Source organism: Hyaena hyaena, unplaced genomic scaffold (genome assembly GCF_003009895.1).
Source record: "Hyaena hyaena isolate Hyena2069 unplaced genomic scaffold, ASM300989v1 scaffold_710, whole genome shotgun sequence".
In the NCBI taxonomy this organism is placed as follows: domain Eukaryota; kingdom Metazoa; phylum Chordata; class Mammalia; order Carnivora; family Hyaenidae; genus Hyaena; species Hyaena hyaena.
The window spans coordinates 603,964-619,503 of NW_024081345.1; the positions used below are offsets into that span (position 1 = coordinate 603,964).

The window sequence follows — 15,540 nt, forward strand, 5'->3', positions numbered from 1 at the left end:
CTTAGAGTAATGTCAACACATAAGGAATGTTAGTACTTCTCTTTTCAGTTACAGAATATGGATAAAAATTAGTAAGAGAAATTCTTTAGAACGTAAGAGTATCTTCATGGAATTCTTAAGAAGTTGAGATTCTTTGAAAAAATCAATTAACCTGCTACCACTGATCATTTTAGGGCATTTTAAGAGAAACAGACACCCAAGCATCTGAAGTGTCTCCATTTAGAAAGCATTTATGGATTCTGTGTCTCCTTCCCTCTCTCCCCCCCAAATACAAATAGACATTAAAAAAAATTAAAAATACCCTTTTAAATCCTTAAAAAATTTCTTTTTGTTGAACTATGGAGCAAAAAATACTGAATCAAGTTCCTAAGTATCTGGTGAAGTGTATTTTGTCACTTGTTAAATTGAGAAAATGCTGCCTTCCTTTTCTACCACAGTAGACTTCAAGGATCTCAGGGGAGCTCAGTGAGAATTTCAGAAGATGACGGGTAAGAAAACCCTATACAATAATTATCAGAAATGCCTAGAGTCCTTGGGGTGAAGCTATTTCTAAGAGTCATAAGAATTAGATAAAGAGGATCCCGAAGTGCCCTCCTGTTGTCTGCTTACCTCAACTACCTGTCAGCTGATCTCTCTTCCCTCGTCAACGCTCCTATTTCCTAGGTGAACGAAACCATTTTTTAGAGGTCCTTTTTTTTTTTTTAAATCTTGTTTTAAAATTTACTATCTCCATCTTACGCCAGATTTAAGGCAACTCATTTAAATTCTAATTTTCTTCAGTATAGACTTTGACGCAACCATTTGTGTCTTTAGGGAGTTCTTTGAATTCCATGCCTTTCTCGCAGACGAACAACAAGAACGTTGGTTTCACCTTCCCTTCCTTCAAGTCCTGACACATGTGGAAGAGAAATCATCCTAGCGTTTGTTGACTAAGTGCCCGGGAGCGTCTTTACAGGTAGTAGCCGGCCGTTCCCTGGATTTGGTGCAGTCCGCGAAGCCCCGCAGCTGTGCCTGTCATAACTCATCAACTGGATGTAAACTCATAAATACAGTTGACTGAGGTTTTCGGGGAGTGTGGCCTCCCGCTGGCGTGCTTTTCCTACACACAGCGTCTGGGCAAAGAGTAATTACGGACTTCCTACGAGTGTTTTCATGGGGACCCATTCCGCCGTGAATCACAGGCCAGCCCTCAGGTGCGCGGCGCGCACACTTCCCCGGGTGCCGGCCGCGGCGGGACTGAATTATTTACTTGCGGGGAAGGATCCATCTGCGGCGGCGGGCCGGGGGCGCTGCGCGGGCCTGCAGCTGCGGGGGTCCGGGCGGCCCCGGGCTGGCGCACCGGTCCCCACCCCCCTCACCCCACCCCCCAGCCGGCCCCCTTTCCCATGAGGCCCCGCTCCCGGGGGAGGGTCCGCCGGTGGGGACGGGGCCCCGGCCCAGCCCAGCCCAGCCCAGCCCAGCCCCGGCCCAGCCCCTGCCCTCGGAGGCCGCACGAAGGTGTCCTGTTCAAGTCCGCCTATAGGCCAGCTCTCTGCAAGTGCTTTTAAGTTTCCTTTTTTTTTTTTTTTGCGGAGGGGGAGAAGAGGCGCTTTTTCCATTTCAGTTCTTTTCCTTGTATGTAGATACGGAAAGGAAACACGGCACTGGGCATGTTCGGATGTTGAATGGTTTGCTGATAAGCAACAGCCTCCCGGAACCGAAGCCTTAAAATAGTCGTCTACCCCCCACCTCCCCACCCCCCGCAGGAGCTGCAAATGGTATCTGCCAAACAGATGACAAAGTACCTTGGACTGAATCACACACAGACAGCATTTTGTGCAGAACGCACGGCCCAACTCTTGTAATTACTGTTTATAGCTGCCCAGGGCTGACCATGAGAGGGCAAACCCAAGAGGAAATAAGTTTCCTGAACCTTGGAGAAATGGCTGTGTGTTAATTAAAGGGTAGGACGGGTACTTCTCAGGCTCCAAGTTGTTCTTGAGATCACAGTTCACAGCACGTTTTCTCTGGAGGGAGTGAGTAGATAATTGGGATTTTTTTTTCTTTTTTTCTTCTTTTATTTCTTTTTCCGTTCCCCACCCCCCACCCCTCCCTGGTGTGGCCTTATGGCCTTGAACCCGCGGTGAATTGAAGAGAGAAGGAAATGGATATGTCTGACCCCAATTTTTGGACTGTGCTCTCAAACTTTACTTTGCCTCATTTGAGGAGTGGGAACAGGCTTCGGCGAACACAAAGGTAAAAACCGCGGGGAAACTTTGCCTGGAGAGGGAGTGTGTTGGCTTTGGTGGCGGCAGGCTGCCTGAGCCCCTTAGCAGCTGGGGTTCTGTTGAGACGGTGGGAGTTTGAAAAGTTTCTGTCCTGCCAGGGGGGCACTGTTTCAGGTATTCTGCCATCCTCGTGGATTTCCTGGGTAATCCTGGTGGTCTGTGCTTCCAGAGTTGTTCTCCTTTTGAAATGTGGTCCAGGAGATGGGTTATGAGTAGAGGGGAGAGGAAAAGGGGAGAAGGATACTTTGTCCAAGTGTGTCTCTGATCAGATATTATTCATCGTTTCCTTCACCCAGACTTCTGAGGTTTCTGCTGCTTTTTGTAGAGCCTTTCATATGTTACTTTGTATTAAATACTTGACCTTTATAAGATGCAGATGTGCAATGCAAAGATAGCTCAAGATAGCCTGTTTCCTATTGTCTTCTTAAAAGAGACCGGTCTGAATAACTTTGCCATTGTGGAGGGTTTTTTTGCTTTTGTTTTTTACTGGTTTCCTGACGTTTATTGCTAATAGATGTTGGCCTTTTCAGTTTGTTAAATACCTGATAGAATAGGTGGCAGAAAAGACCATTGTTAAATCAGGATGAACCTGGTGGCAAAAGTGAAAAGCAGTTCAGAGTTCGTTGCGGACACTCAGATTGAAAGATGATTTCAAAGGAAGCGTTTCTCTTCTGTCTGTTGTGTCCAGCACAGAAAGGTGGCATTATTGTGTTTTTAGAGGGACATGCCTTCTGAGTTGCTTTAATATGGATTCTTAGTTTTTCTTCCAAACTTGACTTGCACATACACGTGAACGTGCATAAGAGCAACAGTGCGGCGGAATAAACAGGATGCTGGCTATCAGATTTGGAGCTTCTTAATCTCTGGGCCCCAGTGTCTCAGGAACACAAGAACATGGTGTATTCTCTTTTTAATATCTGAAATGTTTTGTAGCATAAATGCAGATATGTAATACTTTGGAAAACTTTTGAAATTTCCTGTCGTATTTCTTAGATTCCAGAAGCACCCTGGAATGCTCTCAAGTGTTGTATTTGTATATGTGCATGCACACACACATATAAAACACATACGTATATGTTTGATTCTGAGTAGATTTTAAAGTCATCTTACCTTTAATGCAACTTGGACAGCATTGGTACCAATGAACCACGCTAGATTCTAAACTTGTGCTATTTAAATAAGGTAAATGTGCTTTTCTTGTTCTGCTCTATATGTTCAGAGACCTTATCTTTTGGTGTTGGTCATTTTTGTTCAAGGTGTGTCATCCATGCACCACCACCCCACCCAGCAAAATAAACACAACTAGTTAGTTGATGAGATAATGCTGTCTATGAACAAGCCCACTACTTTGATGGCAATAAAGGCTTTAACTTCTTATCTTTTCAGTTTGTCAAGGGCCCTTAAATATTCCTCAGTGGTTTAGTCCTGGCTGTGATGCAATCTCTACTCTCACCTGGAGCCACTTCTTCTGCCCTGATGTCACACCTGTGTGTCTGAGCCTGAAAAGCAGCTGGAGCCTCTCGTCACCCTATGTACCTGTTAATATTATTGAGCGAATTATCAGGCCAGTCTGACCCTGACTTTCCAGCCTAGGGATTCTAGTTCCGGCCCAGAACCCTTCAATTCAGACAGTTCACACTGACAGAGAGCCTAAGTTTTGAAGTCGCTTAGGTTCTTCCCAGCAAAATGGGAGAGTGTGGGAGGGCTTTCTCTGCTCGCCAAGTCATAGACCCGTTTTTTCAGTTCAGGAAAACAGAAAAGGGGATGGATTTTCTTCCCTCCCTTCTATTAGTGTAGGTTGTCACAGCCTGTGTGTTGCTGGGCATTTCCAGGATTCCCATAGTTTGCAAATAGGTGTCCTGGAGATCCTCTCTACACACATCTACTTACTATTGGTCTCAAAGGACCAACGCTGCTTTATATTTATTATGTAGATTGGGAAACATGAAGGGCAGGTGTCTTCCTGGCCAGGGCGGTGTATGTAGCTGTTGCATTCTCTTATTATACAGTGATCACTTCTGGCTCTGTGTCCTTCCCTGAGGACATGTAGCATATGCTTACAGTAGGACTCTTCCCATTCTCTGACCTCCCTTTCCTGCTCTGAATCCTGTCTCCTCCAACCCCCACATTGACCCCATTCCTCAGCTGGCTCATCAGGTTCCCTTCATCTGTCCCTTCAAAGGACTTCACCATCCTCAAGTTGTCCCTTTAGCCAGCCTCATTGTGACTGCGGCCGACGTCCAGATGAGGACCCTAGCCCTCAGGTGCATGTGCTTTGCCCTGGGAATATCTGTTGCCCCAGCCTTGCTTTTCTACACCCTTGCTCACTTGGTCTGACAGATCATTCATTTTACATGTTTTTTCCCAGCTACTTGTTCTGATTAATTTAGCAGTTTAGAGGACTTCACCTTAATCTTTTCTTTAATATCAGCTCCTTGCGTCTATCAAAGACTAAAATCCAGCTTTGAGCATGTGATGGAACATCCTAGAGCTCTTTGGGATAAGATATTTGCATCACTCAGACAAAAAAGGGAGAAGTTGAATGGTTTTCCATTCTTGCCTTAAGGCTGTATCGTACAGGACATTGTCATCACGGAATCCTTTTTGATTTGCTCCATCACATTTGCCTTGCCAGTTCCGCGTGACACTTGTTGGTTGGTTTGCTCTGCTAGAGGAAAACATTGAAGGTTTCTTTTCCAGCGTGGCCTGCCTGGGCCTATAACTTCTAAATCCCTGAGTTCTTGGAGAGAGGATCCCACAGACCTAATCTGAGGCCTACTGTAAGAACACAGTATTGATGAACTGACAGCCTGATTGCTCATCCTGGGTCCCAAAGACCATTTATTGATCCCTTCATTCTTTTTTGTCTTGACTGTGGCAGACAACACTTGTCTGGGTCCACACTGACTTTGTGTTTTGCTGTAAAGCTCACATATTCTGTTGGACTGGTATTTTTTGTTTCTAATCACATCGTCTTTATTTTAAGGGAAATTCTTTTTTTGTAATTTTATGAACAGTTTTATAAATAATCTATAAAGTCGTAAGCCCTTCAAAATATCCTTCCTTTCTCTTGCCTTGCTGTCAAATTCTGTGAATGATCGTAAGTGACACAGTCTTAAGGTATATACTGCTAGGGAATTTTTGCATGGAAAAAAACCTCATAGCTTCTGCCCACAGAATATTAGCAAATCAAATCTATCTAGCACCGTATAAAAATAATTAAGCATCATGACCGGTTGATCCTGGGTATACAAAGGTGTTTCTTCACCAGAAAATCAGTGGAATCCATCACATGAATAAGCTAAGTGAGGATTATCACAGGATCACAGAAAAAGAGCTCAACAAAATCCAGTACTCACTCATGACAAAAACTCTCGGAAAACCAGGTACAGAGGGCAACTTCCTCCACTCGATGAAGAATATCTACAACCTACACCTCACACCATAACTTACTACAGTAGTCCCCCCTAATCTGTGGTTTCACTTTCTGCCATTATCTGTGGTCAGCTACAGTCCCAAAGCAGATGATAGTGGCCAAATACTGGTTCACACTGCCTCCATCATTCGTCTCGCGTCCTCTCATCATGTAGACAGTTTATCATCTCACATCATTGCAAGAAGAAGGATGAATACAGTGTAATAAAGTTTGAGAAACAGAGACAGACCATATTTGTGTAACTTTTGTAACACTATAATTATTCTGTTTTATTATTAGTTACTGTTGTTAATCTCTTACTGTTCTAAATTTATGAATTTTGTTATATATGTAGAGGGGGGAAAAGTGTATATGTAGGATTCATTACTCTTTGCAGTTTTAGGCATCTTCTGGAGGATTTGAAACATATCCCCTGTGAATAAAGGGAATTGCCATAGTGAGACGCTTAAGATTTTCCTTGCTAAGATCAGGTAGAAGGCAAAGATGTCCCATCTCATCAAGCACTCCTTTTTGACAGGAAATAGTTTCTTTTTTGATGTCTGCTGTGATCTCCTTTGCCCCTCGCTCGTTTCCTCAAGGCTGACTCAATACAGCCCTCCACCTGCTGCTTTGAGGGACAGAAATTGATGGCTGCTTCATGGTACTATTGATGTTGATGACCCTTTTCTGCTGTTGGATTAAAACTTTTGGGAGGAAGAAGATCAAGCTTCTCTTTTACTTATATCACATATGTAAAGAACTGGTTACCATTTGATTTATAAATATTGCTGCTCAGTTTTGAGGGGCAACTTTAGTGTTGCTGATGCACAATCTAGAGAATCTAGAAGACACTCAATTTTCAACGTTAAGAGTCCGAAATCTGTCATGTTTTCATTGGGCTAATGTGACAGTATCCAGATCTCAGTGACACCTAAATCAAGTGTCATTGTCTATCCCAATGAGCAGCTTGTGACTCACTTTATCACTTGGAACAAATTTCCTAATGTATTTTGTCAAGAACCCATGGGATAAAAGTTGGTTTGGTTTTTTTCTTTTTTAATGTTTTTTCTTTTTCTTTTTTTTAACTCCTAATACTCAGCAGTTGTTCTGAACAGCAGGTACATTCAGGGATCTTTAACTGCCGTAGTTGCCAGAATGTATTGAATTTTTATGTATGCTTCATCTTCCTTTCAGAAACATCTGTAGTGTTTGATGAGTTTTTCTTTCTGTTTTCCTCATGAATACGTGTCTCTAAAAAGTATGAAGAATACACTTCTCTCTTGTCCTGACACGTTGGGTATTAATGAATTTGTACCCACCCCTTTTACGGGAAGTCCCGTTAAATCCACATTTACTGAGCATCTATTGTGTGCCTGGGCACTGTGGCCCAAAGCTGAGTCATAGGCTTGCCTTCAGTGAAGACATGCAAATGAATCATTGCAAACCAGGGGAATAGAGAAGTATTTTTAAGCTAGATATAAGCCATAGGAGTGGTGAGTGGGTAAGAGAGACTTTGGTCCCAGAGAGCCAAAAGAGAAGCCATATGGAAAAGGCAATACCTCAGGGAGGTTTTGAAGGATAGGCTTCTATTTATCAGATAGAAGGACAAGGCCTTCCCAAAGGGCAAAAGAAATGGTGTGTATGAAGACACAGTGGCCTTAGCAACAGAATTTAAGAGACATACATAGTTAAGTATTGCCGGAGCGTAAAAAACCAGAAGCATAACTCAGTATTGTTGATGCATAACGTTTGAAGAGGCAATCCGATATACCACAGTGGTGAAGAGGATTGATCTAAAAGCCAGTTCACCTGGGTTTGAATGAGATTGGGCAAGTTCATTGGACTTTAGTTGCTCCATCTATAAAACAGGGACAAGTAAATTACAAGGTTGTTTTAAAGGGTAAAATATGCTCTTGTGAGTAAAATGCCTAACACAATGACTAGCACATAAAAACTCTCAGTAAATACTCAGTATTCACATTGTTACCATCATTATCACAAGAGGATGAGTAGTGGGCAATGAGGCAAAGGAAGAGAGCTGAGATACTTGCTATTTGTGGGAACTTTCTTGGCCTTTACCCAAAAGGAAGGCTTATCTGGCAGCTCTGGGGATTTAAGGTCTGCGAGAGGAGGGTAAGACCTGGAAACTAATTCATAAGTTATTGTAGTAGCCTATCGAAAAGGTTGTGGAGGCCTTAGCAAGGAATATGGTGAGATTAAGACTTTGAGAGACACGAAGGATGTAAAGTTGATAAAAGTTGATAAACCATTGGCTCTGAGAGACCAGGACAGTGGCCCTGGGGATTGTGACATGGAAGATGAAGGAACTACCTATACAAAGAGGTGTGGAGGAAGGGAACACAAAAGAACTGGTACTCATCTTTTTGATCCCCAGAAGCCTGATTAGTTTAATTTATTGAGCATCTAATAATGTGTGCTGAATATAAGGGAATGTTCATTCCTTCACTCAGCCAATATTTACAGCACCAATATCCTGGGCTGGGCAAGGGCTATAGCGGTGAACAAGACAGAGTGCTTGGGCCTTGCAAATAAACAAGCATCTAAATAAATCAATTGTCCAATGGCGATCAGCGTTCCAAAGGCTTATAAGTAAGTGCTGAGAAGGGAGATTCACAGTGGGGGAGGAGCTCCTTTAGAGCACGTGCTCAGAGAGTGTCTTTTGAGAAGGTAACATTGAACAGGAGACTTAAAAAATGTGAAAGAGCCCTGGGTGGGAGCTTTGGGGGTTGGCATCTGGAAACCGCAAAGGCTCTGAGGTGGGAAAGAAAGAGCCCCCAGACAGGCAGTTGGGTGTGTGGATTCAGGGCACCAGGGAGGCTGTACCAGAAACAGTAAGCTTGAGAGTCATCATTAGGACCATCTTAAAAATAGGGTAGATTATTCTGTGGGAGAATAAGGTCGCTCCTTTTAAGGAGTGCGCAGAGATGCAGGTAGGTACAGCTAAGGAGACTTGAAGGAGAGTCTGGTAAAAAGGAAGTCATGGAGTGTTCTCATCGAAAGCTCTGACGAGGAGGACAGGGAGCAGTGTCACTCATAGACAGACAGCACGAATGTATGCATTGTGTCTGACAACGGGGAAGGCATAGATGACCTCAGCATGAAGAGCAGTAGCAGTGAGGGGTGGGGGTGGGGCCAAACCCCAGAAGCCAGGAAATAGTAGTCAAGTGAGGAATCCCAGACCATGGGTGGTAACCATTCTCTGTGGGTAGCTACCTACAGCAGTGACACATCGTTGTGTCCTAGCTCTCTTCCCTGAATCATATCCCCTTACTCACTGTTGCTCACTTTATTGTCTGCTTCATTGCCCAAATGGGCAATGACAGTTTCCTTTCTACCACCTCTGCTGGAAGCTCAGGCTCTGCCCACAGCCTTGTGAGTACCTCCTCTCTAAGCACCCTTTCTTCACATCACAGGCTCTGAGTGCCCGAAGTTTCCTCCCCCTTCCCCCCACTTGGTCTCCTTCTGAGCTTCAGCCCTGCCTCCACACCCCCTCCCCAGCGTGTTCCTCAGGAGGCTGAAACCTGGCTCACTCACTGGCTTCCTCTCATCCTCTCCATGCCTGACCTGCGGGCTCGGCCCCTCCCAGAGTCTCTGCACCCCTTGCCTCCCACTCCAGGCTCTGCCCAGGCCTGTTTCATAAGTGCTTCCTTTCATCCCTCTCCTTTCTTCAAGCCCCAGAATGTTCTCTGCTGGCTAGATGGGCCTGCCTGTCACTGCAGGACCCACCCTTTGGTCCGCCCCTCATGGTTCGCTCTCACATTGGTAGTATTCGTTGAGACCTTCACTTGTGGATTTTCCTCTCTCACCCTCTAAGGGATTCCCTTAGGGAAGAGCAGAAAGCCAAGTCCCCAGGCCAGGAGCTTCCAGCAGCTCTCTGAGTGGTATCTGGGGGATATCCTTGCCTCCCCACACCACAGCAGCTTGTTCTTCCAGACTCCTTACGTATCCTGTACCCTGTTAAAGTTTACCACAGACAAAGACATGAGCCGGAATAGGCGCATGTCGAAAATGTTGCTTTTATTCTCTAGTGTGAAGCTTTCAGTAGGAGATTGCAGACTGTTTTGCTCCTTGAATAGGTATGTCTCTTGGGTGTTAAGAGGGAGGGAGAAAGGAGAAGAGGAAAGAAATGAGATGGGTGTGTGTGAGAGAGAGAGAGACTGTGAAAGGAGGATTTAAAAATCAGTTTTTAAAAAAAAACCTGTTAGAATATGGAGTCTGTGCTCCATGGGCAGGCATGAGCCATTCATTGCTAGAACTTGTCAGCATGGGGAGGAGCATATCACCAACTTCACAGTGACAGGGTAGGACCTTATATGCTTTTATGGCTTTGCTTGCTTCTCTTTACACATAGATCCTGTTATCAGAAGCCTAGGTTATGTCTTTAAAACAGAATCCTTGGGTCACCTGGGTGGCTAAGTTGGTTAAGTGTCTGACTTTTGCTCAGGTCATAATCTCATGGTTCATGGGTTCAAGCCTCAAGCCAGGCTCTGTGCTGACAGTTCAGAGCCTGGAGCTTGCTTCAGATTCGCTGTCTACTTGTTTCTCTGCCCCTTTCCATTTCGTACTCTGTATCTCTCTCTCTCAAAAATAAACAAACATAAAAAAATAAAATAAAACAAGAGAGTCCTAAGCCTCAAGATGGAGAGCATCTGCCTTCTAGGCTAAAAACCAAGAGATGTTGGGGTTAGGAAATAACTTGAGTCCCTGTGTGGAAATGGGTCATAGAGGAGAAAACTTGGAAGAGGACTCCTTCTCTATGCTTTGGGAGACTCCTCCTTGTGCTGGTTAAGATGGAAATAGGCTGATTTCTCAGGGAGGATTAAGACTGGAAGCCCTGAGTCCCCACCTTACCACCCCCTATTACACACCCATCTTGTGTGAGTGAATATGCACAAGCTATTTTAATCTGAGCTGTCTTTACTACATGTAACCTAGTCATTTGGGAGTGACGTCATGGTAACTGAGTAATCCCTTTGAAAGTTAAGTGGTAGAGCCAAGATACTAAAATAGTCCTGGGGCTACCTGGATGAAAGTGGGCACGGGGTGTGTATAAATCCACTTATGGGAGGCACATTCTCTATCAGTGGAAGTCTTGACTGTATAATAGCAAATTGGGTTTTGGTGATACGTGGGCCATTGTGTAACTTGAAAGATCTCTAAATAGAAGTTCCCCTGGTTATTAACACTTGCGTTCTGGTACTTTATTTTCTTTTCCTCTGTCTTGGTAATTAGGAAAGTTCCCTTGTGCACTGGTTTGTAAATTCTGAAAACGTTGACCTGAAACCTCATTAATAGAACAAGAGGATCTGCAGGAGGTTTAGCCACATTAAGGGCCATTGGACATGCTTATTAGAGAAAGTAATTATACCAGTATTAGACTGAAACATCATATTGTGTTCTTGTTTTATTTATTTATTTTTTTAAAAAACCTGGGCAGCATTTGAAGGTAAAAAAAAAAGACTGGTATGGAGATTAGACAGCCATTAATGTCTGTCTCTTAAGCTTCACACTGCTTGGGTTGTTAGAGAACCCTGACACTTTGTACATTCCACCGACATGGTGATCTTAGATTTGTCAGTGGCTCAGATTGTGTTGCAGTCTGGGATCCCTTAGGAAACAGTACTTGCAGGCAGCCTACAGGCAAAATCCAGATCTTGGCATATGCTCGGCCAGCAACCATTTGTGTTGTGAAGTTCTTAAGTAAGCTTTTAGCTCTTAAAGGTAAGAACCAGCTTCATGTCCCTGGAAACTTTCTAGTGTGATGCAGTAGTTCAAATTGCAGATGTCTTTTGGAGATAACGTATTAAGTTCTGAGTGAATCACCTGGGTGGAGGGAATGAGGAACTGATGACCCTTGCTGAGGTCTCCTAGGGTCATAGAATCAGAGAGAGAAGAAAACTGATGGATTCACCAGGCTCATTTTGCCAGATGAGTATTTGCTGAAGCTGTCTTTGCTATGCTTTATTCTAATTTTAAACATTACAGTGCATGTCGTTGTCTCAGGACCCTGACTTTGACCTTACTGCGTTTCTCTCTGGAGTCACCATTAGAGTATTATGTAGTCATTTTCAAATTTCTTGGCTACTAAATTTGAAGAAAATCACTAAGCTTGTAGCTGGCATAAAAATTACTTATGTCCCTTTAACATGCATACCTTTTCAAGTGCTAGATGATGGGTATCTTTAAATTAGAAATCGTAAGTATCAAATGTTCTACTTTTACAGATACATGGAGGGGTTAAGAGGAAAAGGTATATTTGTCATGGGAGAAACTGCCTGCTGAATAAAATACTCTAGGAAATAGGGTAAATGAAACCTTTGTTACTGTAAAACAATAGCCATTAAGTGACTATTATGTAATGTTATTTCTTACGTGTGATTTGGACTGGCTTGTTGATCTTGAAACTTTAGATAAAATTCCTGTAAAAATACTACTTACATTTGGCTGATCTCAAGACTTTTGATACAAAATCAAAGACTTTTCCAAGTAGATTATCTCGGTCAGACCCTGAGCACTACAGATACTGAAGCCATGTCAGATAGATTTTTTTTTTCCCACCTAAGGAGTAATTTTTCCACTTGGTATTCTCCATTTGAGTACCCATCTAAATAAACACAAATTATTTGTTAATCCAAAAAATCGTTCATTGTAAAATTAGCCTACCCTTGCTCAACCACTTCAAAGGGCACACAGGTGGCAGAACAGCTGATAGACACACTCACCTCACTTGACAGGTTGACTAGATGATGGTGAATTTGCATTTTCCATAAAAGATGTATTTTTTTTTTCTTCTAAGAATTTTATTTAAATTCTAGTTAGTTTATATACCGTGCACTGTTGGTCTCAGGAGTAGAATTTAGTGACTTATCCCTTACATACATCACACAGTGATCTTCACAACAAGTGCCCCCCTTACTATCCGTCACCCATCTAGCCCATCCCCCACCCACCTTCCTCCATTAACCCTCAATTTGTTTCTCTGTCTTTAAGAGTCTCTTAGGGTTTGTGGTTTGTTTCCCTCTCTCTCTTTTTTTTCCCTCTCCCATCTGTTCATATGTTTTGTTTTTTAAATTCCACATATGAATCCAATCATACGGTATTTTGTCTTTCTCTGAATGACTTATTACACTTCACATAATACAGTCAAGGTCTATTTACATGGTTGCAAATGGCAATATTTCATTCTTTTTGATGCCTGACTAATATTACATTGTATATATACTCTACATCTTTTTTTTTTTTAAGTTTATAATTGGAGGGAGAGAGAGAGAGAAAGAGAATGGAAGCATGAAGCAGGGAGGGGCAGAGCGAGAATCCCAACCAGGCTCCGCACTGGGGCTCAAACCCACTAATGGTGAGATAGTGACCTGAGCCAAAATCAGACACTAAAACCTACTGACCCACCCAGGCACCCCTCACCAATCACATCTTCTTTATCCATTCATCGGTCAAGATCCAATGTGGGCTCTTTCCGTAGTTTGGCTATTGTTGATAGAGTTGCTATAAATATCGGGGTGTCTGTACCCCTCTGAATCAATATTTTTGTGCACTTTGGGTAAATACGATGAAGTTTAACTGTAGGGTAGTTGTATTTTTAACTTTTTGAGGACCCTCCATACTGTTTTCCAGAGTGGCTATCCCAGTTTGCATTTCCTCCAACAGTGTAAGAGGGCTCCCCTTTCTTTGCATCATAGCCAACACCTATTGTTTCTTGTGTGGTTAATTTTAGCTGTTCTGATACATTCTTAAGCAAAGGAAGTTTTTATCTTAGATCTCAAATGGCCTCAGTGATCAATAGCAGAACAGAGAGAGGAGGGAATAGTTTAGGGATGTTTTTGGTCATAGTTCTTATTGTGGATTCTCCAAAATGAGCTTCTATGCTTAGAAACTATAATTTTCTATATGTTTTTGGATTTGATATCTGGGGTTAGATGTTCGGACCAGAGAGTTAATAAGGGGTAAAACTTGGAATTGTATTTACTGTGATGTATAAAATTTATATAAAGCATTCTTTTGTGTAGTTGTCTTCTTTCTCATTAATTTCAGATAAGTTAATCTTACAACTTGAGGATTTTTAAGGTGAGAAATAAATAGCAGTTTGCATGAGCCTTAAAAAAAATTTTTTTTTTAATGTTTTATTTCTGAGAGAGAGAGAGAGAGAGAGACAGTGTGAGCAGGGGAGGGTCAGAGAGAGAGGAAGAAACAGAATCCAAAACAGCCTCCAGGCTCTGAGCTAGCTGTCAGCACAGAGCCTGACACGGGGCTTGAACCCATGAACCGTGAGATCATGACCTGAGCTGAAGTCGGGCGCTTAACTGACTGAGCCACCCAGGCACCCCTGCATTCCTTAACATAGGAATCCAGGTTCAAGAATTCTCTCTTCAGAAATGTTCTTAGATCTTAGCTCTTAGCAAGGTTTGAGTTCGTTTTACCAGCATTGTCATTGCCAAAGTGCCTTCTAGGTAGGTAGACTTCTGTTTTCTTTGAAATTGTGATGGATTATAAATCATTTGATGACTTCTTAAAAGAAGCTGTTTACATATTACAGGTTATGTATGATTTGTCTTCCCTTTTGAGAACCTTAATAGTCTGCCTTCTTAAACCAGACCTAGGGTGATTTGGAAGTCAGAAGGTACAGGTAATTGAGCTGTTTGGCTATTAATGTGCTGTGACCTTTTGATGTCATTCCTAGGAAATAGATTCCGTGGAATGGATTCCAGGGTTAAAATCCATGAGAAAAAGGGTTCTGACTCTTGGCACCGATAGGCATATTCAGAAATGCTGTATTCAAGCCAGAGTAAATATATAAGCCCTTTACACTTTTTTTCAGTTAGCTGAAGTTGCCTCTAAACACTTACTTTGGCATTAAGGAAGCTCGTCATGACCTATTGTTCCAGAAAGATTATATTTCTCATTTTAAGCCAGTTTTCTAGTTCCTGTATGAGTGACGTGCCCAGCCCAGAGCCGAAGAAACAGGCTTGGCTTTTCAGATCTTCCATTCTTTTAGGTGTGTCCCGCAGGCAGTGGCCTGTAGCTGTTTCTTCAGCCGCTTAACAGGTTTGATTTCAAATCTATTTAATAAGAAACTAACATGTTTGGAGGGGATTCATGGCCCAACATTTATGGACTTCGTTGGGAAGTTCCAGGTGTGTATATATCTTGAACTCTGTGTTAAGGCATATTAGGCTCAAGTGATTTCAGTTTTGTTTTCCTTGTTGTGTGTTTACCTTCTAGTCATAGACTGAGTTCCTTAGGACATCTCAGGGGGTTGATTGGGATGGGATGGGCCCCTGAGACTCAAGGCTGCACAGCTCCTCTTTCAATTTATTTTCCTTGGCTAATTTAGCAGCACTGAAGAGTCAAATGATTAGAAACTGGGCCAAAAGATAGAACTTCCGAGCTGGGCAATTAACCTCTGAAACATGGGACATTGTTTATATTTAAAAATGCTTGGAGGGGTTATTTAGGACTTACGCATCTCCGTGTGATCCTTTTCCTGCTTTGTGGCTCTCAGTAGCCTGAATCACCTCTGAATCCTGGTAACCTAATAACCTAGTTTGGCTACATTTGACATCTGTGGACAGGGTTTCCGGGATCATCACATTGCCTCATTTACTCATTTATGTACCAAATATTTATTGAGTACCTTGTATGTGATGAGGGCTTTGTTTATCACCTGGGAAACAAAGATGCATGTGGCATGATCCTTTCTTCTAGCGGGGTTGAAAGCAGTGTAGCAAGGTAATTACAGCAGCATGTGATAAACAGTAGGAGATGTACCAGCATCAGCAAAGGGAATTCAAGGAGGCGGAATATCTCTTGAGGAAGTTTGGTATA

The 15,540-nt window shown here is 42.8% G+C and overlaps 1 protein-coding gene across 1 annotated transcript in view; it reads left to right on the forward strand.

Annotated features, from left to right (window-relative positions):
- Positions 1-1,831: 1,831 nt before the first annotated feature.
- LOC120220600 (microtubule-associated serine/threonine-protein kinase 4-like) overlaps positions 1,832-15,540 on the forward strand; it is a 168,347-nt gene continuing 154,638 nt past the window's right edge. The window contains exons 1-2 of the mRNA XM_039217708.1: positions 1,832-1,943; positions 2,136-2,235. Of these exons, the coding sequence (XP_039073639.1) occupies positions 2,144-2,235 (92 nt within the window). The 5' untranslated portion in view covers positions 1,832-1,943; positions 2,136-2,143. The remainder of the gene's footprint in view (positions 1,944-2,135; positions 2,236-15,540) is intronic.